Source organism: Oncorhynchus mykiss, chromosome 15 (genome assembly GCF_057628025.1).
Source record: "Oncorhynchus mykiss isolate SJ-2025 chromosome 15, ASM5762802v1, whole genome shotgun sequence".
Classification (NCBI taxonomy): Eukaryota; Metazoa; Chordata; class Actinopteri; order Salmoniformes; family Salmonidae; genus Oncorhynchus; species Oncorhynchus mykiss.
This window is the reverse complement of record NC_143036.1, coordinates 8679659-8705000: the sequence shown is the minus strand read 5'-3', so window position 1 is coordinate 8705000 and position 25342 is coordinate 8679659. Positions and strand designations below refer to the sequence as shown.

Here is a 25342-nt window from a genome sequence, read left to right as displayed (position 1 = left end):
CTGTCCTACATATTAATAACATTACCCAACCTGTCCTACATATTAATAACATTACCCAACCTGTCCTACATATTAATAACATTACCCAACCTGTCCTACATATTAATAACATTACCCAACCTGTCCTACATATTAATAACATTACCCAACCTGTCCTACATATTAATAACATTACCCAACCTGTCCTACATATTAATAGCATTATCCAACCTGTCCTACATATTAATAACATTACCAACCTGTCCTACATATTAATAACATTATCCAACCTGTCCTACATATTAATAACATTACCAACCTGTCCTACATATTAATAACATTACCCAACCTGTCCTACATATTAATAACATTACCCAACCTGTCCTACATATTAATAACATTACCCAACCTGTCCTACATATTAATAACATTACCAACCTGTCCTACATATTAATAACATTACCCAACCTGTCCTACATATTAATAACATTACCCAATCTGTCCTACATATTAATAACATTACCCAACCTGTCCTACATATTCATAACATTACCCAACCTGTCCTACATATTTATAACATTACCCAACCTGTCCTACATATTAATAACATTACCCAACCTGTCCTACATATTAATAACATTACACAACCTGTCCTACATATTCATAACATTACCCAACCTGTCCTACATATTAATAACATTACCCAACCTGTCCTACATATTAATAACATTACCCAACCTGTCCTACATATTAATACCATTACCAACCTGTCCTACATATTAATAACATTACCAAACCTGTCCTACATATTAATAACATTACCCAACCTGTCCTACATATTAATAACATTACCAACCTGTCCTACATATTAATAACATTACCCAACCTGTCCTACATATTATTAACATTACCCAACCTGTCCTACATATTCATAACATTACCCAACCTGTCCTACATATTAATAACATTACCCAACCTGTCCTACATATTAATAACATTACCAACCTGTCCTACATATTAATAACATTACCCAACCTGTCCTACATATTAATAACATTACCCAACCTGTCCTACATATTAATAACATTACCAACCTGTCCTACATATTAATAACATTACCCAACCTGTCCTACATATTAATAACATTACCCAACCTGTTCTACATATTAACAACATTACCCAACCTGTCCTACATATTAATAACATTACCAACCTGTCCTACATATTAATAACATTATCAACCTGTCCTACATATTAATAACATTACCAACCTGTCCTACATATTAATAACATTACCCAACCTGTCCTACATATTAATAACATTACCCAACCTGTCCTACATTTTCATCTGCTGCAGTAAGATTGCAAGGCATTTACTGGTGATGCAATGCAACAATACTTTAGAAAAACTAGATGATTACTTCTTGCATTACTTATAAATTCAGAAAAGATGTTTACGAGAAAATACATTATGATTCCTTTCTGTTTTTCAATGACATTCAATTCAGAAATGAAAAAGCTTTAAGTTGGTTCCAAATGGGCAAATTGACCACATGTCAGAGACCACTATGATGTCAGAGACCACTATGATGTCAGAGACCACTATGATGTCAGAGAACCACTATGATGTCAGAGACCACTATGATGTCAGAGAACCACTATGATGTCAGAGAACCACTATGATGTCAGAGAACCACTATGATGTTAGAGAACCACTATGATGTCAGAGAACCACTATGATGTCAGAGACCACTATGATGTCAGAGAACCACTATGATGTCAGAGACCACTATGATGTCAGAGAACCACTATGATGTCAGAGAACCACTATGATGTCAGAGACCACTATGATGTCAGAGAACCACTATGATGTCAGAGACCACTATGATGACACACAAAATGTGTTTGATGGATCCTTTTTGTCTTCTTCGAATGCCTCTTAAGGGGAAAGTAATCAAAAAAAGTAATCAGATTATATTACTGAGTTTGGGTAAACCCAAAGTTACATTACAGATTAAAATGTTGGACAGGTAACTAGTAACTGTAATGGATTACATTTGGAAAGTATCCTTAAAAAACACAGAATGTGACACAATGTACTGACACAGTATATGTAGTTTAGTTTAGTTTAGTATGCTAGTATGTAGGTGTACATGATGACATCTATTTTGTGAAGTTTACCAGTCCCTCCTGCAGCAAAGCACCCCCACAACATGATGCTGCCACCCCTGTGCTTCACGGTTGGGATGGTGTTCTTCCTTTTTCCTCCTAACATAACGATGGTCATTATGGCCAAACAGTTCTATTTTTGTTTCATCAGACCACAGGACATTTCTCCAAAAAGTATGATCTTTGTCCCCATGTGCAGTTGCAAACCGTATTCTGGCTTTTTTATGGCTGTTTTGGAGCAGTGGCTTCTTCCTTGCTGAGCGGCCCTTCAGGTTATGTTGATTATAGGACTCGTTTTACTGTGGTATAGATACTTTCGTACCCTTTTCCTTCGACATCTTCACATGGTTCTTTGCTGTTGTTCTGGGATTGATTTGCTCTTTTAACTAGTATTTAGAGGTGTAACTTAGTGATGTACACTAGTAGGTACACTACCGATCTAAAGTTTGGGGTCACTTGGACATTTCCTTGTTTTTGAAAGAAAATCATTATTCCCCATTAAAATAACATAAAATTGATCATAAATAAAGTGTAGACATTTAATAGACCACTATGATGTCAGAGAACCACTATGATGTCAGAGACCACTATGATGACACACAAAATGTGTTTGATGGATCCTTGCCTTGCGAAAGTATTCGGCCCCCTTGAACTTTACGACCTTTTGCCACATTTCAGGCTTCAAACATAAAGATATAAAACTGTATTTTTTTGTGAAGAATCAACAACAAGTGGGACACAATCATGAAGTGGAACAACATTTATTGGATATTTCAAACTTTTTTAACAAATCAAAAACTGAAAAATTGGGCGTGCAAAATTATTCAGCCCCCTTAAGTTAATACTTTGTAGCGCCACCTTTTGCTGCGATTACAGCTGTAAGTCGCTTGGGGTATGTCTCTATCAGTTTTGCACATCGAGAGACTGACATTTTTTCCCATTCCTCCTTGCAAAACAGCTCGAGCTCAGTGAGGTTGGATGGAGAGCATTTGTGAACAGCAGTTTTCAGTTCTTTCCACAGATTCTCAATTGGATTCAGGTCTGGACTTTGACTTGGCCATTCTAACACCTGGATATATTTATTATTGAACCATTCCATTGTAGATTTTGCTTTATGTTTTGGATCATTGTCTTGTTGGAAGACAAATCTCCGTCCCAGTCTCAGGTCTTTTGCAGACTCCATCAGGTTTTCTTCCAGAATGGTCCTGTATTTGGCTCCATCCATCTTCCCATCAATTTTAACCATCTTCCCCGTCCCTGCTGAAGAAAAGCAGGCCCAAACCATGATGCTGCCACCACCATGTTTGACAGTGGGGATGGTGTGTTCAGCTGTGTTGCTTTTACGCCAAACATAACGTTTTGCATTGTTGCCAAAAAGTTCAATTTTGGTTTCATCTGACCAGAGCACCTTCTTCCACATGTTTGGTGTGTCTCCCAGGTGGCTTGTGGCAAACTTTAAACGACACTTTTTATGGATATCTTTAAGAAATGGCTTTCTTCTTGCCACTCTTCCATAAAGGCCAGATTTGTGCAATATACGACTGATTGTTGTCCTATGGACAGAGTCTCCCACCTCAGCTGTAGATCTCTGCAGTTCATCCAGAGTGATCATGGGCCTCTTGGCTGAATCTCTGATCAGTCTTCTCCTTGTATGAGCTGAAAGTTTAGAGGGACGGCCAGGTCTTGGTAGATTTGCAGTGGTCTGATACTCCTTCCATTTCAATATTATCGCTTGCACAGTGCTCCTTGGGATGTTTAATACTTGGGAAATCTTTTTGTATCCAAATCCGGCTTTAAACTTCTTCACAACAGTATCTCGGACCTGCCTGGTGTGTTCCTTGTTCTTCATGATGCTCTCTGCGCTTTTAACGGACCTCTGAGACTATCACAGTGCACGTGCATTTATACGGAGACTTGATTACACACAGGTGGATTGTATTTATCATCATTAGTCCTTTAGGTCAACATCGGATCATTCAGAGATCCTCACTGAACTTCTGGAGAGAGTTTGCTGCACTGAAAGTAAAGGGGCTGAATAGTTTTGCACACCCAATTTTTCAGTTTTTGATTTGTTAAAAAAGTTTGAAATATCCAATAAATGTCGTTCCACTTCATGATTGTGTCCCACTTGTTGTTGATTCTTCACAAAAAAATACAGTTTTATATCTTTATGTTTGAAGCCTGAAATGTGCAAAAGGTCGCAAAGTTCAAGGGGGCCGAATACTTTCGCAAGGCACTGTATATATATATATAGATATATATTTAATGTTTATTTAACTAGGCAAGTCAGTTAAGAATAAATTATTATTTACAATGACAGCCTAGGAACATTGGGTTAACTGCTTTGGTCAGGGGCAAAGCAGTTAAGCTCGGGGATACAATCTAGCAACCTTTCGGTTACTGGCCCAAATCTCTAAACACTAGGGATAGTGGAAAAGAAAAAGCCATATCACAGACTGGCCCATTATAAGAAAATATTAAGATGGGCAAAAGAACACAGACACTGGATAGAGGAACTCTGCCTAGAAGGCCAGCATCCCGGAGTCGCCTCTTCACTGTTGACGTTGAGGCTGGTGTTTTGCGGGTACTATTTAATGAAGCTGCCAGTGGAGGACTTGTGAGGCATCTGTTTCTCAAACTAGACACTCTAATGTACTTGTCATCTTGCTCAGTTGTGCACCGGGGCCTCCCACTTCTCGTTCTATTCTGGTTAGAGCCAGTTTGCACTGTTCTGTGAAGGGAGTAGTACAGCGTTGTATGAGATCTTCAGTTTCTTGGCAATTTCTCGCATGGAATAGCCTATATTTCTCAGAACAAGAATAGACTGACGAGTTTCAGAAGAAAGTGTTCTGTTTCTGGCCAATTTGAGCCTGTAAATCAAACCTACAAATGCTGATGCTCCAGATACTCAACTAGACTAAAGTAGGCCAGTTGTATTGCTTCTTTAATCAGGAGAGAGAGATTAATTAACAGTTTTCAGATGTGCTAACATAATTGCAAAAGGGTTTTTTAATGATGAATTAGCCTTTTAAAATGATAATCTTGTATTAGCTAACACAACATGCCATTGGAACACAGGAGTGATGGTTGCTGATAATGGGCCTCTCTCTGTACGCCTATATAGATATTCCATAAAAAAATCAGCCGTTTCCAGCTACAATAGTCATTTACAACATTAACGATGTCTACACTGTATTGATGATCAATTTTATGTTATTTTAATGGACATTTTTTAAAAACATTTTCTTTCAATAACAAGCACATTTCTAAGTGACACCAAACCTTTGAACGGTGGTGTATGAACTATGTAGGTTAGTGAGTGGAAACATTAGGTTGACATCTCACCCTCTCTGAGCAATGCTCTGTTTCAGAGTGCAGTGAGAGTGAACTTGGTTGGTAATGAAATGACTCAGTGTGTGTGTGTCACAGTGGTGTTTGTTTTCTGACTTTGCAGGAAAAACCCGTGCACGGAGGGCGCTCAGATCCAGGTTAGTGCATTCTGAACACACCATGACAATAACCGTCATCTCCTACCCAGTAATATAATCCCCCTTCTTGCGCTCTCTATTTGACTCTCTCTCTCTCTTTCTCTCTCTCTCTCTCTCTCTCGCTTTCTCACGCTCTCTCTCTCTTTCTCTCTCTCTCTTTCAATCTCTCTCTTTCTCTCTCTCGCTTTCTCACACTCTCTCGCTCTATTTCTCTCTCTCTCTCGCTCTCTCTCGCTTTCTCACGCTCTCTATTTGACTCTCTCTCTCGCTTTCTCACGCTCTCGCTCTCACTCTTTCAATCTCTCTCTTTCTCTCTCACTTTCTCACTCTCTCGCTCTATTTCTCTCTCTCTCTCGCTCTCTCTCGCTTTCTCACGCTCTCACTCTTTCAATCTCTCTCTTTCTCTCTCTCACTTTCTCACTCTCTCGCTCTATTTCTCTCTCTCTCTCGCTCTCTCTCGCTTTCTCACGCTCTCTCTCACTCTTTCAATCTCTCTCTTTCTCTCTCTCACTTTCTCAGTCTCTCGCTCTATTTCTCTCTCTCTCTCGCTCTCTCTCGCTTTCTCACGCTCTCGCTCTCACTCTTTCAATCTCTCTCTTTCTCTCTCTCACTTTCTCACTCTCTCTCGATCTCTCTCTCTCTCTCACACACCCTCTATCTCTCTAACTCTATTTCTCTCTCTATTTCTTGCTCTCTCACTCTCTCGCTCTATTTCTCTCTCTCTCTCTCTCTCTCTCTCTCTCTCTCTCTCTCTCACACACCCTCTATCTCTCTAACTCTATCTCTCTCTCTATTTCTTGCTCTCTCCTTCTTTTCTCTGTGGGAATAAACCATGACATACTGCAACCTCTCAAATCAAAGAGGAGGAGGGTGTAAATTGCCTGTAAACTCTCCCCGCTTTCCCTTGTAATTTCCCCTCTGTGAAAAATTCTTATTGACCCACCAGGCAGTGAAATCAATAGGCACTTGATTGCTTGGGACCTTATCATTTCATAATTATCCGCACTCGCATAGTTCTGTCTGCTCAAAGGCGAGTTAACACAGGGTTTGTCCTTGTGTTGATTGGAAGTGCATTTCGTGCCCTAAGACTCGGTTCTCCTCACTGATAATTGTCATGGTACCGGTGTCTGTGCCGGATAGGGCAAGCTAACACATGTAGCCCACACTCAATAGGTTGTTACATGGATTCAGGTACCAACAAAGCAAGTCATGTCAGTCCTCAATCTAGCCCTGATATAGTCTATAGTTAGAGCAGAGGAATAGAGTGTCAGAGTGACATAGTTCAGGACAGCAGTGCTGCTGTAAGACAAACAGGAAACAACCAGTTGGTTGTTATTGTGGAGCAGTAACCAGGTCTAGTAACGAGGTCTAGTACCAGGTCTAGTAACCAGGTCTAATAACCCGGTCTAATAACCAGGTCTAGTAACCAGGTCTAATAACCAGGTCTAGTAAACAATTCTAGAAAACAAGTCTAGTAAACAATTCTAGAAAACAAGTCTAATAACCGGGTATTATAACCAGGTCTAGTAAACAGTCTAGTAAACAGTCTAGTAAACAATTCTAGTAAACAAGTCTAATAACCGGGTATTATAACCTGGTCTAGTAAACAGGTAGTGTACAAGGTTATCCCTCATCTGAGACCTGGAGGAACTAGTGTACAATGATACTGTCTGTTTGCAGGGTTGATTTGAGAGAGGTTATGGTTATGATCGAACGTCCGGTGTGTGTGTGTGTGTGTGTGTGTGTGTGTGTGTGTGTGTGTGTGTGTGTGTGTGTGTGTGTGTGTGTGTGTGTGTGTGTGTGTCTTCATTATCTTCTATAATTGGATCATTAATATTTTAGGAGAGTTAGACGAGCCTGCCTGAAAAAGGCAAGCAGTTTACCTCCAGGTCCACCCCCTTCCACACACACACACACCTTGCTGCATTCTGCACACGCAAATACACACACATATACACACACACACTCCATCAGGATCACGTCCAGGGTGTGGAGTTTCAGTGTAACATAAAGTCATAGGAGTCACCTTGGGTATATTGGGGTCTCTGGATTCATTAGGTTGCTCAGTATGAAAGGGCATCTGTTCAGTTCTGCTCTGTGCTGGTACTAGAACACAGCTTCTCTGCTGGGAGGCAGTCTCTCTCTCTTACTCCCCCCCCTCTCTCACTCTCTCTCTCTCTCTCTCTCTCTCTCTCTCTCTCTCTTCCTCTCTCTCTCGCTCTCTCTCTCTCTTTCTCTTGCTCTCGCTCTCTCTCTCTCTCTCCCCCCCTCTCTCTCTCTCTCTCTCTCTCTTTCTCTCTCTCTCTGTCTCTCTCTTTCTCTCTCTCTCTCTCTCTCTCTCTCCTCTTTCTCACTCAATTCAATTAAATTCAAGGGGCTTTATTGGCATGGGAAACATGTGTTAACATTGCCAAAGCAAGTGAGGTAGATAATATACAAAAGTGAAATAAACAATAAAAATTAACAGTAAACATTACACATACAGAAGTTTCAAAACAATAAAGACATTACAAATGTCATATTATACATATATATACAGTGTTGTAACAATGTACACCCTTTCTCTCCCATCTCTCTCTCGCTCTCTCTCTCTCTCTCTCTCTCTCTCCCCTTTCTCACTCTTTCTCTCCCATCTCTCTCTCTCTCTCTCTCCCTCCCCCCTTTCTCACTCTTTCTCTCCCATCTCTCTCTTCTCTCTCTCTCTCTCTCTCTCTCTCTCTCTCTCTCTCTCTCACTCTCTCTCAATTTCTATTCAATTTCAATTTAAGGGCTTTACTGGCAAATGTATTTTAACGTTGCCAAAACAACAAGAATGAACAGTAAACATTACACTCACAAAAGTTCCAGAAGAATAAAGACATTTCAAATGTCAAATGTCTATATACAGTGTTATAAAGATGTGCAAATAGTTAAAGTACAAAATGGAAGATAAATAAACATAAATATGGGTTGTTTTGCAATGGTGTTTGTTCTTCACTGGTTACCCTTTTCTTGTGGCAATAGGTCACAATTCTTGCTGCTTGTGATGTCACACTGTGGTATTTCACCCAATAGATATGGGAGTTTATCAAAATCTGAGGGAAATATGTGTCTCTAATATGGTCATACATTTGGCAGGAGGTTAGGAAGTGCAGCTCAGTTTCCACCTCATTTTGTGGGCAGTGTGCACATAGCCGGTCTTCTCTTGAGAGCCAGGTCTGCCTATGGTGGACTTTCTCAATAGCAAGGCTATGCTCACTGAGTCTGTACATAGCGAAAATGTCCTTAAGTTTGGGTCAGTCACAGTGGTCAGGTATTCTGCCATTGTGTACTCTCTGTTTAGGGCTAATTAGCGTTCTAGTTTACTATTTTTTTTTTGTTAATTCTTTGCAATGTGTCAAGTTATTTATTTATTTTTTCTCATGATTTGTTTGGGTCTAATTGTGTTGCTGTCCTTAGGTTCTGTGGGGTCTGTTTGTGAACCCCCCCCCCCCCCCCCCCGCAACAGTCAGTGAAAGTGCAGGGCGCCAAATTCAAAACAACAAAAATCTCATAATTAAAATTTCTCCAGCATACAAGTATTTTACACCATTTTAAAGATACAATTCTTGTTAATCCAGCCACAGTGTCTGATTTCAAAAAGGATCTACAGCGGAAGCACCACAAACGATTATGTTAGGTCACCACCAAGCCACAGACACAGCCATTTTTTCCAGCCAAAGAGAGGAATCACAAAAAGCAAAAAAAAAGATAAAATTAATCACTAACCTTTGATGATCTTCATCAGATGACACTCATAGGACTTCAAGTTACACAATACATGTATGTTTTGTTTGATAAAGTTAATATTTATATAAAAAAAGCTGAGTTTTCATTGGCGCGTTACGTTCAGTAGTTCTAAAACATGCGGTGATATTGCAGAGAGCCAGATCAACTTACAGAAAAACTCATAATAAACATTGATAACGATACGACTATTATACATGGAACTTTAGATAAACTTCTCATTAATGCAACCACAGTGTCAAATGTAAAAAAACTTTACGGAGAAAGCAAACCATGCAATAATCTGAGTACAGTCGTTAGACAACAAAGCAGCCAAAAAGATACCTGCCATATTGGGTAGTCAACATTACTCAGAAACAGCATTTTAAATATTCACTTACCTTTTATGGTCTTCATCAGAATGCACTTCCAGGAATCCCAGTTCCACCATAAAGGTTTGATTTGTTCGATAACGTCCATCAGTTCTGTCCAAATATCTTCTTTTGGGCGTTTTGTAAACGAATCCAAAAGCGCGTTCAGGTCGAGCCGAACGTCGGACGAAAAGTTCAAAAAGTTACGTTACAGCCCGTAGAAAAATGCCAATCTAAGTATGGAATCAATCTTTAGGAAGTTTTTAACATAAAACTTAATTAATGTTCCAACCGGACAATTCCTTTGTCTGTACAAATGAAGTGGAACCTAGCTACCTTTCACGTGAGCGCACCAGACCGAGGCTGTGGCACTCTGCCAGACCACTCACTCAAAGAGCCCCTAAGAGCCCCTCCTTTATAGTAGAATCCTCAAAATAGGTTCTAAATACTGTTGACATCTAGTGGAAGCCTTGGGAAGTGAAATATAACTAATATCACCCTGTATCTTCAATTGTCGGTCTAGCAGGGCCAGGGCCAGGGTAGTTGAAAACCTACAAACCTCCGATTTCCCACTTCCTGGTTGGATTTTTTCTCAGGTTTTTGCCTGCCATATGAGTTCTGTTATACTCACAGATATCATTCAAACAGTTTTAGAAACTTCAGAGTGTTTTCATTCCAAATTTATGTATGCATATTCTAGCTTTTATGGCTGAGTAGCAGGCAGCTTAATTTGGGCACGTTTTTCATCCAAGCTACCCAATACTGCCCCCTAACCCAAATAAGTTAGTGGTTAATGGCGGATTTTTTATCAGATCCTAATTGGTATGTCAAATGTTATGATCCTCTCTTTCTTTCTCTCTTTCTCTCGCTCTCTCTCTTTCCTCTTTCTCTGTCCTCTCTCTCTCTCCCCCTTCTCTCTCTCTCTCTCTCTCTCTCTCTCTCGCTCTCTCTCTCTCTGTCCTCTCTCTCTGTCCTCTCTCTCGCTTTCTCTCTCTCTCTTTTCTCTCTGTCTTCTTCTCTCTTCCTCTCTGTCCTCTCTCTCTCTGTCTCTCTGTAAGGACTGTGGTGGACTTTTTTTCTTGAGCAGAGAGAGAAATACCTTGTGGTGCTTATTGTCAGAGATCCTTTGTCTGTGTGTGAGTGTGTGAGTGTGCTCAGAAGGGAGAGTGCGAGCCCCATCCGAGAGCCCTCTCCGAGAGCCCCATCTGAGAAACCTGGTAGGGTTAGACTGGTCCATCTCCTAGCAGGGTTAGACCAGTCCATCTCCTAGCAGGGTTAGAGCAGTCCATCTCCTAGCAGGGTTATACCATTCCATCTCCTAGCAGAGTTATACTAGTCCATCTCCTGGCAGGGTCAGGGTTAGACTGGTCCATCTCCTAGCAGGGTTAGACCAGTCCATCTCCTAGCAGGGTTAGACCAGTCCATCTCCTAGCAGGGTTAGACTAGTCCATCTCCTAGCAGGGTTAGACCGGTCCATCTCCTAGCATGTTCAGGGTTAGACTGGTCCGTCTCCTAGCAGGGTTAGACCGGTCCATCTCCTAGCAGGTTCGGGGTTAGACCGGTCCATCTCCTAGCAGGTTCAGGGTTCGACCGGTCCATCTCCTAGCAGGTTCAGGGTTCGACCGGTCCATCTCCTAGCAGGTTCAGGGTTCGACCGGTCCATCTCCTAGTAGGGTCAGGGTTAGACAGGTCCATCTCCTAGTAGGGTCAGGGTTAGACAGGTCCATCTCCTAGCAGGGTCAGGGTTAGACAGGTCCATCTCCTAGTAGGGTCAGGGTTAGACCAGTCCATCTCCTAGTAAGGTCAGGGTTAGACAGGTCCATCTCCTAGTAGGGTCAGGGTTAGACAGGTCCATCTCCTAGCAGGGTCAGGGTTAGACAGGTCCATCTCCTAGCAGGGTCAGGGTTAGACAGGTCCATCTCCTAGTAGGGTCAGGGTTAGACAGGTCCATCTCCTAGTAGGGTCAGGGTTAGACCGGTCCATCTCCTAGTAGGGTCAGGGTTCGACCGGTCCATCTCCTAGCAGGGTCAGGGTTAGACAGGTCCATCTCCTAGTAGGGTCAGGGTTAGACCGGTCCATCTCCTAGCAGGGTCAGGGTTAGACAGGTCCATCTCCTAGCAGGGTCAGGGTTAGACAGGTCCATCTCCTAGTAGGGTCAGGGTTAGACAGGTCCATCTCCTAGTAGGGTCAGGGTTAGACCGGTCCATCTCCTAGTAGGGTCAGGGTTCGACCGGTCCATCTCCTAGCAGGGTCAGGGTTAGACAGGTCCATCTCCTAGTAGGGTCAGGGTTAGACAGGTCCATCTCCTAGTAGGGTCAGGGTTAGACAGGTCCATCTCCTAGTAGGGTCAGGGTTAGACAGGTCCATCTCCTAGCAGGTTCAGGGTTCGACAGGTCCATCTCCTAGTAGGGTCAGGGTTAGACAGGTCCATCTCCTAGTAGGGTCAGGGTTAGACCAGTCTTAGTGTCAATGTAAATAGTCCGGGTAGCCATTTGATTGACCTTTTCCGCTTGTGTTTTCTCCCTCAGGTCTACCTAAGATGTTGGTGACCAGGAACTATTTCGGCGTGCCCAGTCCCATGTGTGGTCCGCCCCTCAACATTCAGCAAGGTGACATCATCGAGCTCGTCTGTGCTGATCTACACAGCACTTGGTGGCAGGTGACACATCGTTCTGTGTGTTTCTCTGTGTGTATGTGTGCGTGTGTGTCTTGCGTGTGTGGGTGTGTCTTGTGGGTGTGTCTTGTGTCTGTGTGTGTGTCTGTTTTTGTGTGTGTGTGTGTGCATGTGTTTGTGCGTGTTTGTCCTGCGTGTGTATGCGTGTGCGAGTGTGGGTGTGTGTGTGTGTGTGTGTGTGTGTGTGTGTGTGTGTGTGTGAGCACTGTCAGAGCACTGAGCAGGTAAACCTATTGAGACACATCGCTCAGATTGGGCCTAAAGCTGAAGGAGCACGATAGCACGATGATCTTTCTGATCAATGTCTTGAACTTAACAACATTTTTGTTTAATTGTCACAGTATTTTGTTATCAACATGACTCCATCTATCTGGTCTGATTTGGTTGGCATCTTATTCAAATATCAAATCAAATCAAATCAAATCAAATCAAATGTTATTTGTCACATACACATGGTTAGCAGATGTTAATGCGAGTGTAGCGAAATGCTTGTGCTTCTAGTTCCGACTGTGCCTCTGTGACTGTGTGACTGCGTGCCTCTGTGACTGTGTGACTGTGTGCCTCTCTGACTGTGTGCCGCTGTGACTGTGTGCCTCTGTGACAATATGACTGTGTGCCTCTGTGATTATGCCTCTGTGACTGTGTGCCCCTGTGATTGTGCCTCTGTGAATGTGTGACTGTGCCTCTGTGACTGTGTGACTGTGCCTCTGTGACTGTGTGACTGTGTGCCTCTGTGACAATGTGACTGTGTGACTGTGTGCCTCTGTGATTGTGCCTCTGTGAATGTGTGACTGTGCCTCTGTGACTGTGTGACTGTGCCTCTGTGACTGTGTGACTGTGTGCCTCTGTGACAATGTGACTGTGTGACTGTGTGCCTCTGTGACAATGTGACTGTGTGCCTCTGTGACAATGTGACTGTGTGCCTCTGTGACAATGTGACTGTGTGACTGTATGACTGTGTGCCTCTGTGACAATGTGACTGTGTGACTGTGTGACTGTGCCTCTGTGACTGTGTGACTTTGACTGTCTGACTCCACTGCATTTCTACCTGCAGTGTCAGTGTGTAACATACTGTTAAGGATGACTGCACATGAAACGCTGGCTAATCCACTGTTTGTTAATTGTGAAAAGTGTTGGTACAAACTGTAGATGATTTAACAGAAACATGTAAACACAGGGACAGGATGTGGAGGAACATTTCATCATGTTGTCAAGTGGGGGATGTCTTACAGCACACACACACGCACGCACACACACACACACGCGCACATGCACACGCACGCACGCACACTCACACGCACATGCACGCTCACGCTCACTCGCACGCACACACACACTCACACGCACGCTCACGCGCACACACACACACACACACACACACACACACACGCGCGCGCACACGCACGCTCACGCGCACACGCGCGCGCACGCGCACACGCGCGCGCACGCGCACACGCACACACACACTCACACGCACACGCACGCACGCACGCACACACACACGCACGCACGCACACGCACACTCACACGCACACTAACACACACTTATGCACACACACACTAACACACCCGCACACACACACACACTAACATACACCCACAAACTAACACACAGGCACACACATGCAATCACACACACGTACACACACACACACACACAAACGCACATTCTAACACACGCTAACACACACTCACACACACACACAGACACACGATGTGTCTTTAATCTAGGAGAACAATAACAGGCCAGCAGGAATACACAGATAAACAGAGAGTAGCAGCAGCATGAAAATGGAGCTGGGGTCAATGCAAATAGTCTGAGTAGCCATTTGATTAGCTGTTCAGGAGTCTTATGGCCTGGTGGTAAAAGCTGTTGAGAAACATTTTAGACCTAGACTTGGCGCTCCGTCTGACACCGCCTGGTGTAGAGGTCCTGGATGGCAGGAAGCTTGGCCCCAGTGATGTACTTGGCCATACGCACTACCCTCTGTAGTGCCTTGCGGTCGGAGGCTGTGCAGTTGCCATACAGTGATGCAGTGATGCAACCCGTCAGGATGCTCTCGATGGTGCAGCTGTAAAACCTTTTGAAGATCTGAGGACCCATGCAAAATCTTTTCAGTCTCCTGAGGGAGAATAGGTTTTGTAGTGCCCTCTTCACGACTGTCTTGGTGTGTTTGGACCATGATAGTTTGTTGGTAGTTTGTTGGTGATGTGGACACCAAGGAGCTCTCAACCTGCTCCACTACAGCCCGTCGATGAGAATGGGGGCGTGCTCGGTCCTCCTTTTTTCTGTAGTCCACAATCATCTCCTTTGTCTTGCTCACATTGAGGGACAGGTTGTTATCCTGCCACCACACTGCCAGGTCTCTTACCTCCTTCCTATAGGCTGTTTCATCGTTGTCATTGATCAGGCCTACCAATGTTGTGTCGTCAGCAAACTTAATGATGGTGTTGGAGTCGTGCCTGGCCATGCAGTCATGGGTGAACAGGGAGTACAGGATGGGATGGGGACGCACTCCTGAGAGGCCCCTGTGTTGAGAATCAGCATTGCAGATGGGTTGTTACCTAACCTTACCACCTGGGGAGGCCCGTAAAGAAGTCCAGGATCCAGTTGCAGAGGGAGGTGTTTAGTCCCAGGGTCCTTAGCTTAGTGATGAGCTTTGAGAGAACTGTAGTGTTGAGTGCTAAGCTGTAGTCAATGAACAGCATTCTCGCATAAGTGTTCCTTTTGTCCAGGTGGGAAAAGGCAGGGACTATGGTGGTCTGCTTGAAACATGTTGGTGTTACAGACTCAGACAGGGAGAGGTTGAAAATGTCAGTGAAGGCACTTGCCATTTGGTCAGTGCATGCTCAGAGTACACGTCCTGGTAATCCTTCTGGCCCTGCAGCCTTGAGAATGTTGACCTGTTTAAAGGTCTTACTCACTTCGGCTACGGAGAGTGTGATCACACAGTTGTCCGGAACAGCTGATGCTCTCATTCATACTTCAATGTTGCCCGCCTCGAAGTGAGCATAGAAGTGATTTAGCTCGTCTGGTAGGCTCATGTCGCTGGGCAGCTCAAGGCTGTGCTTCCCTTTGTAGTCTGTAATAGTTTGCGAGCCCTGCCACATCCGACGAGCATCAGAGCCAGTGTAGTACGATTCAATCTTAGTCCTGTATTGACGCTCTGCCTGTTTGATGGTTCGTCGGAGGGCATAGCCGGATTTCTTATTAGCTTCCGGGTTAGAGTCCCACTCTTTAAAAGCGGCAGCTCTAGCCTTTAGCTCAGTGCAGATGTTTTCTGTAAACCATGGCTTCTGGTTGGGGTATGTACGTACAGTCAGTGTGGGGACGACGTCGTGGATGTAATCATTGATGAAGCCGGTGACTGATGTGGCATCAGAAGAATTCCGGAACATATTCCAGTCTGTGCTAGCAATACAGTCCTGTAGCTTAGCATATGCATCCTCTGACCACTTTCTTATTGAGTGAGTCACTGGTGCCTCCTGCTTTAGTTGTTGCTTGTTAGCAGGAATAAGGAGGATAGAGTTATGGTATGATTTGCCAAATGGAGGGCAGGGGTAGAGCTTTGTACGCATCTCTGTGTGTAGAGTAAAGGTGGTCTAGAGTTTTTTCCCCCTCTGGTTGCACATTTAACATGCTGATAGAAATGAGGTAAAACTGATTTAAGTCCCCTGCATTAAATTCCCCTGCCACTAGGAGCTCCACCTCTGGATGAGCATGTTCCTGTTTGCTTATGGTCCAATACAGCTCGTTGAGTGTCGTATCAGTTTGTGGTGGTAAATAGACAGCTACGAAAAATATTGATGAAAACTCTCTTGGTAAATAGTGTGGTCTACAGCTTATCATGTGATACTCTACCTCAGCCGATCAAAACCTGGAGCCTTCCTTAATATTAGATTTTGTGCACCAGCTGTTATTTACAAATAGACACAGACCTCCACCAGTTGTCTTACCAGAGACAGCTGTTCTATCTTCCCGATGGACTAAAAACCCACCATCTGTATGTTATCCATGTCGTCGTTCAGCCACGGCTCGGTGAAACATAAGATATTACAGTTTTAATGCCCCGTTGGTAGGATAGTCTTGATCAGAGATCATCCATTTTGTTATCCAATGATGGTTTACTCACTTGCCTATGAATTCTCAGAAGGTAGCCCGACCTACTAGGGTTAAGTTTTGAGTTAGGGGGAGAATTAGGGTTAGGATTAGGAGATAGGGTTAGGTTGAGAGTTAGGGTTAGGATTAGGAGATAGGATTAGGTTTAGAGTTAGGGTGAGAATTAGGGTTAGGATTAGGAGATAGGATTAGGTTTAGAGTTAGGGTGAGAATTAGGGTTAGGATTAGCAGATAGGGTTAGGATTAGGGTTAGGATTAGGAGATAGGATTAGGTTTAGAGTTAGGGTGAGAATTATTGTTAGGATTAGGAGATAGGATTAGGTTTAGATTCATGGTTAGCTGTTAGTGAAAATAGGATTTTGATGGGAATCAATTGTTTGATCCCCACAAGGATAGTTAAACAAACGTGTTTGCATGTGTGTGTTGTGTGTGTGCGTGCATCTTTCCAATCCACAAAGAGTCACTCACCCATTCAGCTCTGTGTTTGTGTGTTTTTGTCTGGCCGGCTGGCTGGCATTGTAACAACAGCAGCACAGATGGCCACTAAGACCTATTTGGGCGGCAGGGTAGCCTAGTGGTTAGAGCGTTGGACTAGTAACCGGAAGGTTGCAAGTACAAACCCCCGAGCTGACAAGGTACAAATCTGTCGTTCTGCCCCTGAACAGGCAGTTAACCCACTGTTCCTAGACCGTCATTGAAAATAATAATTTGTTCTTAACTGACTTGCCGAGTTAAATAAAGGTAAAATAAAATAAAAAAAATAAAACTGTATACTCCCCTATGGCCACTAGGACCTATTTCTGCTGTATGCTCCCCTATGGCCACTAGGACCTATTTCTGCTGTATGCTCCCCTATGGCCACTAGGACCTATTTCTGCTGTATGCTCCCCTATGGCCACTAGGACCTATTTCTGCTGTATGCTCCCCTATGGCCACTAGGACCTATTTCTGCTGTATGCTCCCCTATGGCCACTAGGACCTATTTCTGCTGTATGCTCCCCTATGGCCACTAGGACCTATTTCTGCTGTATGCTCCCCTATGGCCACTAGGACCTATTTCTGCTGTATGCTCCCCTATGGCCACTAAGACCTATTTCTGCTGTATGCTCCTCTATGGCCACTAGGACCTATTTCTGCTGTATGCTCCCCTATGGCCACTAGGACCTATTTCTGCTGTATGCTCCCCTATGGCCACTAGGACCTATTTCTGCTGTATGCTCCCCTATGGCCACTAGGACCTATTTCTGCTGTATGCTCCCCTATGGCCACTAAGACCTATTTCTGCTGTATGCTCCCCTATGGCCACTAGGACCTATTTCTGCTGTATGCTCCCCTATGGCCACTAGGACCTATTTCTGCTGTATGCTCCCCTATGGCCACTAGGACCTATTTCTGCTGTATGCTCCCCTATGGCCACTAGGACCTATTTCTGCTGTATGCTCCCCTATGGCCACTAGGACCTATTTCTGCTGTATGCTCCCCTATGGCCACTAGGACCTATTTCTGCTGTATGCTCCCCTATGGCCACTAGGACCTATTTCTGCTGTATGCTCCCCTATGGCCACTAGGACCTATTACTGCTGTATGCTCCCCTATGGCCACTAGGACCTATTTCTGCTGTATGCTCCCCTATGGCCACTAGGACCTATTTCTGCTGTATGCTCCCCTATGGCCACTAGGACCTATTTCTGCTGTATGCTCCCCTATGGCCACTAGGACCTATTTCTGCTGTATGCTCCCCTATGGCCACTAGGACCTATTTCTGCTGTATGCTCCCCTATGGCCACTAGGACCTATTTCTGCTGTATGCTCCCCTATGGCCACTAGGACCTATTTCTGCTGTATGCTCCCCTATGGCCACTAGGACCTATTTCTGCTGTATGCTCCCCTATGGCCACTAAGACCTATTTCTGCTGTATGCTCCCCTATGGCCACTAGGACCTATTTCTGCTGTATGCTCCCCTATGGCCACTAGGACCTATTTATGCTGTATGCTCCCCTATGGCCACTAGGACCTATTTCTGCTGTATGCTCCCCTATGGCCAATAGGACCTATTTCTGCTGTATGCTCCCCTATGGCCACTAAGACCTATTTCTGCTGTATGCTTCCCTATGGCCACTAGGACCTATTTCTGCTGCATGCTCCCCTATGGCCACTAAGACCTATTTCTGCTGTATGCTTCCCTATGGCCACTAAGACCTATTTCTGCTGTATGCTTCCCTATGGCCACTAGGACCTAAAAGTAGCCTCTCTCTCGCTCTCTCTCTCTCTCCTTTCTCTTTTCTCTTTTCAATTCAATTCAATTAAAAGTGCTATATAGCATGGGAAACATATGTTTACGTTGCCAATGCAAGTGAAATAGATAATAAACAAAACAGTAAACATTACACCAAATGTTTCTCTCCCTCTCTCCCCTGCTTTCTCTCCCTCTCTCCCCTACTTTCTCTCCCTCTCTCCCCTACATTCTCTCCCTCTCTCCCCTACTTTCTCTCCCTCTCTCCCCTACATTCTCTCCCTCTCTCCCCTACATTCTCTCCCTCTCTCCTCTACTTTCTCTCCCTCTCTACCCTACATTCTCTCCCCCTCTCCCCTACATTCTCTCCCTCTCTCCTCTACTTTCTCTCCCTCTCTACCCTACATTCTCTCCCTCTCTCCCCTACATTATCGCCCTCTCTCCCCTACTTTCTCTCCCTATCCCCTGCATTTTCTCCCCAATTTTCTCTCCCTCTCTCCCCTATATTCTCTCCCTCTCTCCCCTGCTTTTCTCCCTCCTACTTTATCTCCCTCTCTCCCCTACATTCTCCCCCTCTCTCCCCTACTTTCTCTCCCCTATTTTCTCTTCCTCTCTCCCCTACTTTCTCTCCCTCTCTCCCCAATTGTCTCTCCCTCTCTCCCCTACATTCTCTCCCTCTCTCCCCTACATTATCCCCCTCTCTCCCTTACATTCTCTCCCTCTCTCCCCTACTTTCTCTCCCTCTCTCCCTTACATTCTCCCCCTCTCTCCCCTACATTCTCCCCCTCTCTCCCCTACATTCTCCCCCTCTCACCCCTACTTTCTCTCCCCTACTTTCTCTCCCTCTCTCCCCTACATTCTCCCCCTCTCTCCCCTACATTCTCCCCCTTTCTCCCCTACTTTCTCTCCCTCTCTCCCCTACTTTCTCCCTCTCTCCCCTGCTTTCTCTCCCTCTCTCCCCTACTTTATCTCCCTCTCTCCCCTACTTTCTCCGCCTCTCTCCCCTACTTTCTCTCCCTCTCTCTCTCTGGGCTGGCCAGTATTCATAGTCAGACCCAGAGGTAGTCAGAGTCGTTTGTTGTGATAGCCCAGGTTTTTCAGCGCTGTCACTTTGCTGGAACAGCCTCACTTTCTTTGTGTGTGTAGGTGTGTGTAGGTGTGTGCAGGTGTGTGTGTCTTTGTGTGTAGGTGTGTGTAGGGGTACATGGGTTCTAAGTGGGTAGATGTGTGTTTGTGTACATGCCTGCGTGCATATTTGTTACACTCTGTGTGTGTGTGTTTGTGTTTGTGTCCTGTTTTGACAGTCCCAGAGATTTATCAGCATGGCCGTACAAACCCCCCTTAGCTGTTGAATTAGAGTTCTATATATATAAAAAATGACAGCTTTACCTTTAGCCCACTTCATCTCTGTACCCCCCCCCCCCCCCCTCCTCCTCCTCGGTGATAGCGGATAGAGTTACAGAACTCCCATTATTCATCACTGTGGTAACCAGCAGACCATAATTCCTGTTCTGGTGCCAGACTAATATAATTGATCACGCTCATTTCATTTGGCTCTGTTGACTCTAACAGGGTTAAAGCTGGAGGATTATCACAACATTCATCTGAGCCTCATAATCAATAGGAGAGTTTTCCAAAAGCACTGATCAAATGTTAATAAAGCTAACTGTATTAGGGGCGCTTAGATGTGTTATCTCTCTCTGTGTGGCTCAGATGTGTTATCTCTCTCTGTGTGACTCAGATGTGTTATCTCTCTCTGTGTGAGTCAGATGTGCTGTCTCTCTCTGTGTGACTCAGATATGCTATCTCCCACTGTGTGACTCAGATGTGTTATCTCTCTCTCTGTGACTCAGATGTGCTATCTCTCTCTGTGTGACTCAGATGTGCTATCTCTCTTTGTCTGAGTCAGATGTGCTACCACTCTCTGTGTGACTCTTCAGAACTCTTCAGTCTAGACTTCTTTAGAGTCATTACCATCAGGAGACTAGAACTCTTAATTCTAGACTTCTTTAGAGTCATTACCATCAGGAGACTAGAACTCTTCAGTCTAGACTTCAACTCTCTCAACCAGTGATTATATTTTTAAAAAACAAGGTCTGTAAATCTGTTCTGCTCTGTGCTGCTGAGCTAATTGCTACTGAAGCACAGTGACAAAGTTACCCAGACAAATGTAATTCTCTCTCTCTCTCTCTCTCTCTCTCTCTCTCTCTCTCTCTCTCTCTCTCTCTCTCTCTCTCTCTCTCTCTCTCACACTCTCTCTCTCTCTCTCTCTGCTGTGGTTTCAGGGCAAAATCGTGAAAACAAGAGAAGTTGGCTTCTTTCCAAGCAGTGCCGTGAAGCCGTGCCCATGTGTAAGCCAAGCACTAAGAAGTGCGTTAGAAGTGTTGTTCAAGCAGTAAACAGAGGCTTTGGGTGGCGAAACAGGCAGAATAACATATTTTTCCAGGGGGTGAAACAGACACTGGGATGATTGTTAGAAACTTTGCCTCCGGGTGATAAGTAGGGGATTTTACATGATTATGGATAAAGGAGATAATTCATGGTGCTTTAGCTGCAGTTTTTAAATTCAACAATTGAATTAGCAAGACAGTTTATATACGTCACTATGTCATTTCACATGACATACCACTAAAGAACAAGGCACATCCTCGGCTATCTATCACTAAATGCATGGGAAACATTCGCTAGTCAAACTATATATTGTCCATTTTGACTTGTTTGTATCACTGAACGTCTTGTTCCTTCAGAATCCACATAACGTCTCTGTTTTCAGTCAGACAATATGTCATTGACATGAGTAGATGCACTTTTATAATGACACAGAGCAGATGACCTACAGTGCTATCTGGATGCTTACACCAACGGTAAAGCTAACAAGTACATGATGCTACTTCATTAGGTTCATAGGAACTACCAAAACCACCTGTTGACGACAAAACCCAAATGTTATGTTAAACATATTCATGGTAGCCGGGACTACCGCCACAAAAGAGAAGGGGAAACAAATACTAGTGGCTTAGTTGGCCGTAGGGGAAAGTGAATGCTTTACTGACTGATGTATGCAACAGTGAGATTCAGGTTGGGTGGGATTGTGGGAATGAAAGAACAATGGCTCATGTGTTGCTCTCTCTCTTGCTCTCCTCTCTCTCTCTCTTTCTCTCTCTCTCTCTCTCTCCTCTCTCTATCTCTCTCTCTTCTTGCTCTTTCTCTCTCTCTCTCTTGCTCTCCTCTATCTCTCTCTCTCTCTCTCTCTCTCTCTATCTCTCTCTTCTATCTCTATCTCTCTCTTCTATCTCTATCTCTCTCTCTTCTTCTCGCTCTCTCTCTCTTCTCTCACTCTCTCTTTCTTCTCTCTCTCTCTCTCTCTTCTCTCTCTCACTTTTCTCTCCTCTCTTTTCTGTCTCTCTCTCTCTTCTATTTACCCTCAGGTCCCTAAACCTGTCGACTACTCCACACAACCCTGGTATGTTCACATGCGAATGAATCTCACCAAACTTTCATGCAAAAACTGCCTTTCCCTTTCTTTGTCACAGTATGTTGGATCATTAGTGGTTGTGTGTCGACCTTTCAGGTTAAGTTGGTGGGTGTTATTTCATCTAGACTGTAGCTTAGTATACGACTCCTGATTCTGCTCTCTAGGTTATACAGAGCCTTCAGAAAACATTCATACCTCTTGACCTATTCCACATTTTGTTGTGTTACAGCCTGAATTCAAAATAGATTAAATATGTTTTTTCTCTCCCATCTACACGCTATACCCCATAATGACAAAGTGAAAACATATATATATATATATTTTTTAATCTTTTCTAATTTATTTAAAATTTAATACAGAAATGTCTAATTTACATAAGTATTCACACCCCTGAGTCAATACATGTTAGAATCACCTTTGGCAGCGATTACAGCTGTGAGTAATTCTGGGTAAGTCTCTAAGAGCTTTGCACACCTGGATTGTACAATATTTACACATGATTATTTTGAACCTTTTACTGCAGTGGGCTAAATCAGGGTCACACAGAGTGTTTCTGGGTAGTCTTAAATAAATCTATGTTTGAAAGAAAATCTCACACACATGGTTATGGGCTTAAATAAAGAAGACACCTGTACATAGAGTATATAGAGTTGAATGTATTTCATTTAGACTTTACATCCCAGTTTACATCCCAATATCCCAATATCCCAATATTACACATTATAGAAGTCTGAAATATAACACAACTCTTTGACATAGAAACACTGGATTTCCGTCTGTTTTGTTTATGATATCATAACCTTCCATCCATGAGGCCACTAGAGGCTGATTTGGTCATTTGACCCAGGAAAGGGCTATAATTCTTCAAGCTTTGTCTTGTTGGTTGTTGATCATTGCCAGACAGACATTTTCAAGTCTTGCCATACATTTTCAAGACGATTTAAGTCAAAACTGTAACTAGGCCATTCAGGAGAACATTCATCGTCGTCTTGGTAAGTAACTCCAGTGTAGATTTGTCCTGCTGAAAGGTGAATTCATCTCCCAGTGTCTGTTGGAAAGCAGACTGAACCAGGTTTTCCTAAAGGATTTTGCCCGTGCTCAGCTTTATTCTGTTTATTTTTATTCTAAAAGCGTCCTGGTCCTTGCCAATGACAAGCACACCCATAACATGATGCAGGCACCACCATGCATGAAAATGTGTTGGATTTGCCCCAAACATAATGCTTGGTATTTAGGAATGATTTAGCAGTATTACTTTACTGCCTTGTTGCAAACAGGATACATATTGAGGGATATTTGTATTATGTACAGGCTCTTTTCACTCTGTCATTTAGGTTAGCATTGTGGAGTAACCACAATGTTGTTGATCCATCCTCAGTACTCCTATCACAGCCATTAAACTCTGTAACTGTTTTAAAGTCACCATTGGCCTCATGGTGAAATCCCTGAGCGGTTTCCTTCCTCTCCAACAAATGAGTTAGGAAGGACGCCTGCATCTTTATGGTGACTGGGTGTATTGATACACCATCCACAGTGTAATTAATAACTTCACCATGCTCAAAGGGATATTCAATGTCTGCTTTTTTATTTTTGTATTTTTTTTTACCATCTACTAACAGTTGCCTTTCTTTGCGAGGCATTGGAAAACCTTGGTCTTTGTAGTTGAATCGGTGTTAGAGATTCACTGCTCTACTGAGGGATTTCACAGGTAATTGTATGTGTGCGGTACAGAGATGAGGTAGTCATTCAAAAATCATGTTAAAGAGTGAGTCCCTGCAACTTATTGTGTGACTTGTTACGATCGCGGACCAAAATGCAGCTTGGTATGTGTTCATGATGATGTTTTAATTAAAGAAAGCACTGAACACAAACCAATAAACAAATGTGACGCTATACTACAACTGTGCAGACACATGCAAATAGACATAGACAATCACCCACAAAGTACCCACAGAATATGGCTGCCTAAATATGGTTCCCAATCAGAGACAACGATAGACAGCTGCCTCTAATTGAGAACCAATCTAGGCAACCATAGACATACAATTTACCTAGAAAGGCTACAGCCCCATAAACATACAAAACCCCTAGACAACCCCTAGACATGTCATACCCTGACCTAACCAAAATAACAAGGAAAACAAAGAATACTAAGGTCAGGGTGTGACACAGATGTTTTACTTATCTAGGCTTGCCATAACATAGGGGTTGAATACATTTCAGCTTTTCATTTTTTATTAATTTGTAAACATTTCTAAAAACATAATTCCACTTTGACATCATGGGGTATTGTGTGTATGCCAGTGTCACAAAATATAAATGTAATCATTCTTATATTCAGGTTGTAACACAACAAAATGTGGAAAAAGTCAGAGGGTCTGAATACTTCCTGAAGCCACTGTAACAGGATGTATGTCTGTTTGTTTCACTTTTATTTATGACCTTCCTATGTTCTGTCTGTGTATACAGCATCTCTAAACTATCATATCCTGCCTGTGGCTCCTGTATACAGCATCTCTAAACTATCATATCCTGCCTGTGGCTCCTGTATACAGCATCTCTAAACTATCATATCCTGCCTGTGGCTCCTGTATACAGCATCTCTAAACTATCATATCCTGCCTGTGGCTCCTGTATACAGTATCTCCAACCTATCATATCCTGCCTGTGGGTACTGTACTGTAGGTTTGCTGGGCCCATGGAGAGACTGCAGGCTGAGGCAGAGCTGATTAGCAGAGGCAACAGCACTTACCTGGTCCGCCACCGGAGCCGCGAGCTCACAGAGTACGCCATCAGCATCAAGTAAGTTAGTAGCAGTACTGGCAGTACTGCACATTACAGTACATTACAGTTGTCGTGTCTTTGGCTATGGCGTAATAAGTGATATGACATGCTATTCTATAAAATCCTTTCTCCTTAATGAATTTTACCCGATTGAGCTAATCATGTAAATGTAATTAACTAGAAAGTCGGGGCACCACAAGTCGGGGCACCAAAAATAATATTTATAGAGCTGTTATCTTCCGAATAAACTCTTAAAGACCTAGTAATATTTTACATCAATAGCAGTCAATATTAATCAATATTA

General features: G+C 43.5%; 1 protein-coding gene and 1 long non-coding RNA gene across 7 annotated transcripts in view; one reads left to right on the top strand and one right to left on the bottom strand.

Moving 5' to 3' along the window:
• LOC149977374 (uncharacterized) overlaps nt 1-25342 on the bottom strand; it is a 934188-nt gene that overhangs the window by 482478 nt on the left and 426368 nt on the right. The gene's annotated exons all lie outside the window — the stretch shown is intronic.
• LOC110489549 (guanine nucleotide exchange factor VAV3) overlaps nt 1-25342 on the top strand; it is a 189254-nt gene that overhangs the window by 130864 nt on the left and 33048 nt on the right. For 4 of the 6 annotated variants that reach the window (XR_016486491.1, XR_016486492.1, XM_036945704.2 and 1 more), the window contains 5 exons: nt 5603-5636; nt 12280-12410; nt 21065-21130; nt 22208-22242; nt 24940-25056. Coding sequence is in view for 2 of the 6 variants with exons in the window: in XM_036945704.2 (XP_036801599.2) it covers nt 5603-5636; nt 12280-12410; nt 21065-21130; nt 22208-22242; nt 24940-25056 (383 nt within the window). In the remaining 4 variants the exon portion in view is untranslated. The remainder of the gene's footprint in view (nt 1-5602; nt 5637-12279; nt 12411-21064; nt 21131-22207; nt 22243-24939; nt 25057-25342) is intronic. The other 2 variants (XR_016486490.1, XR_016486489.1) reach the window with 1 other exon arrangement.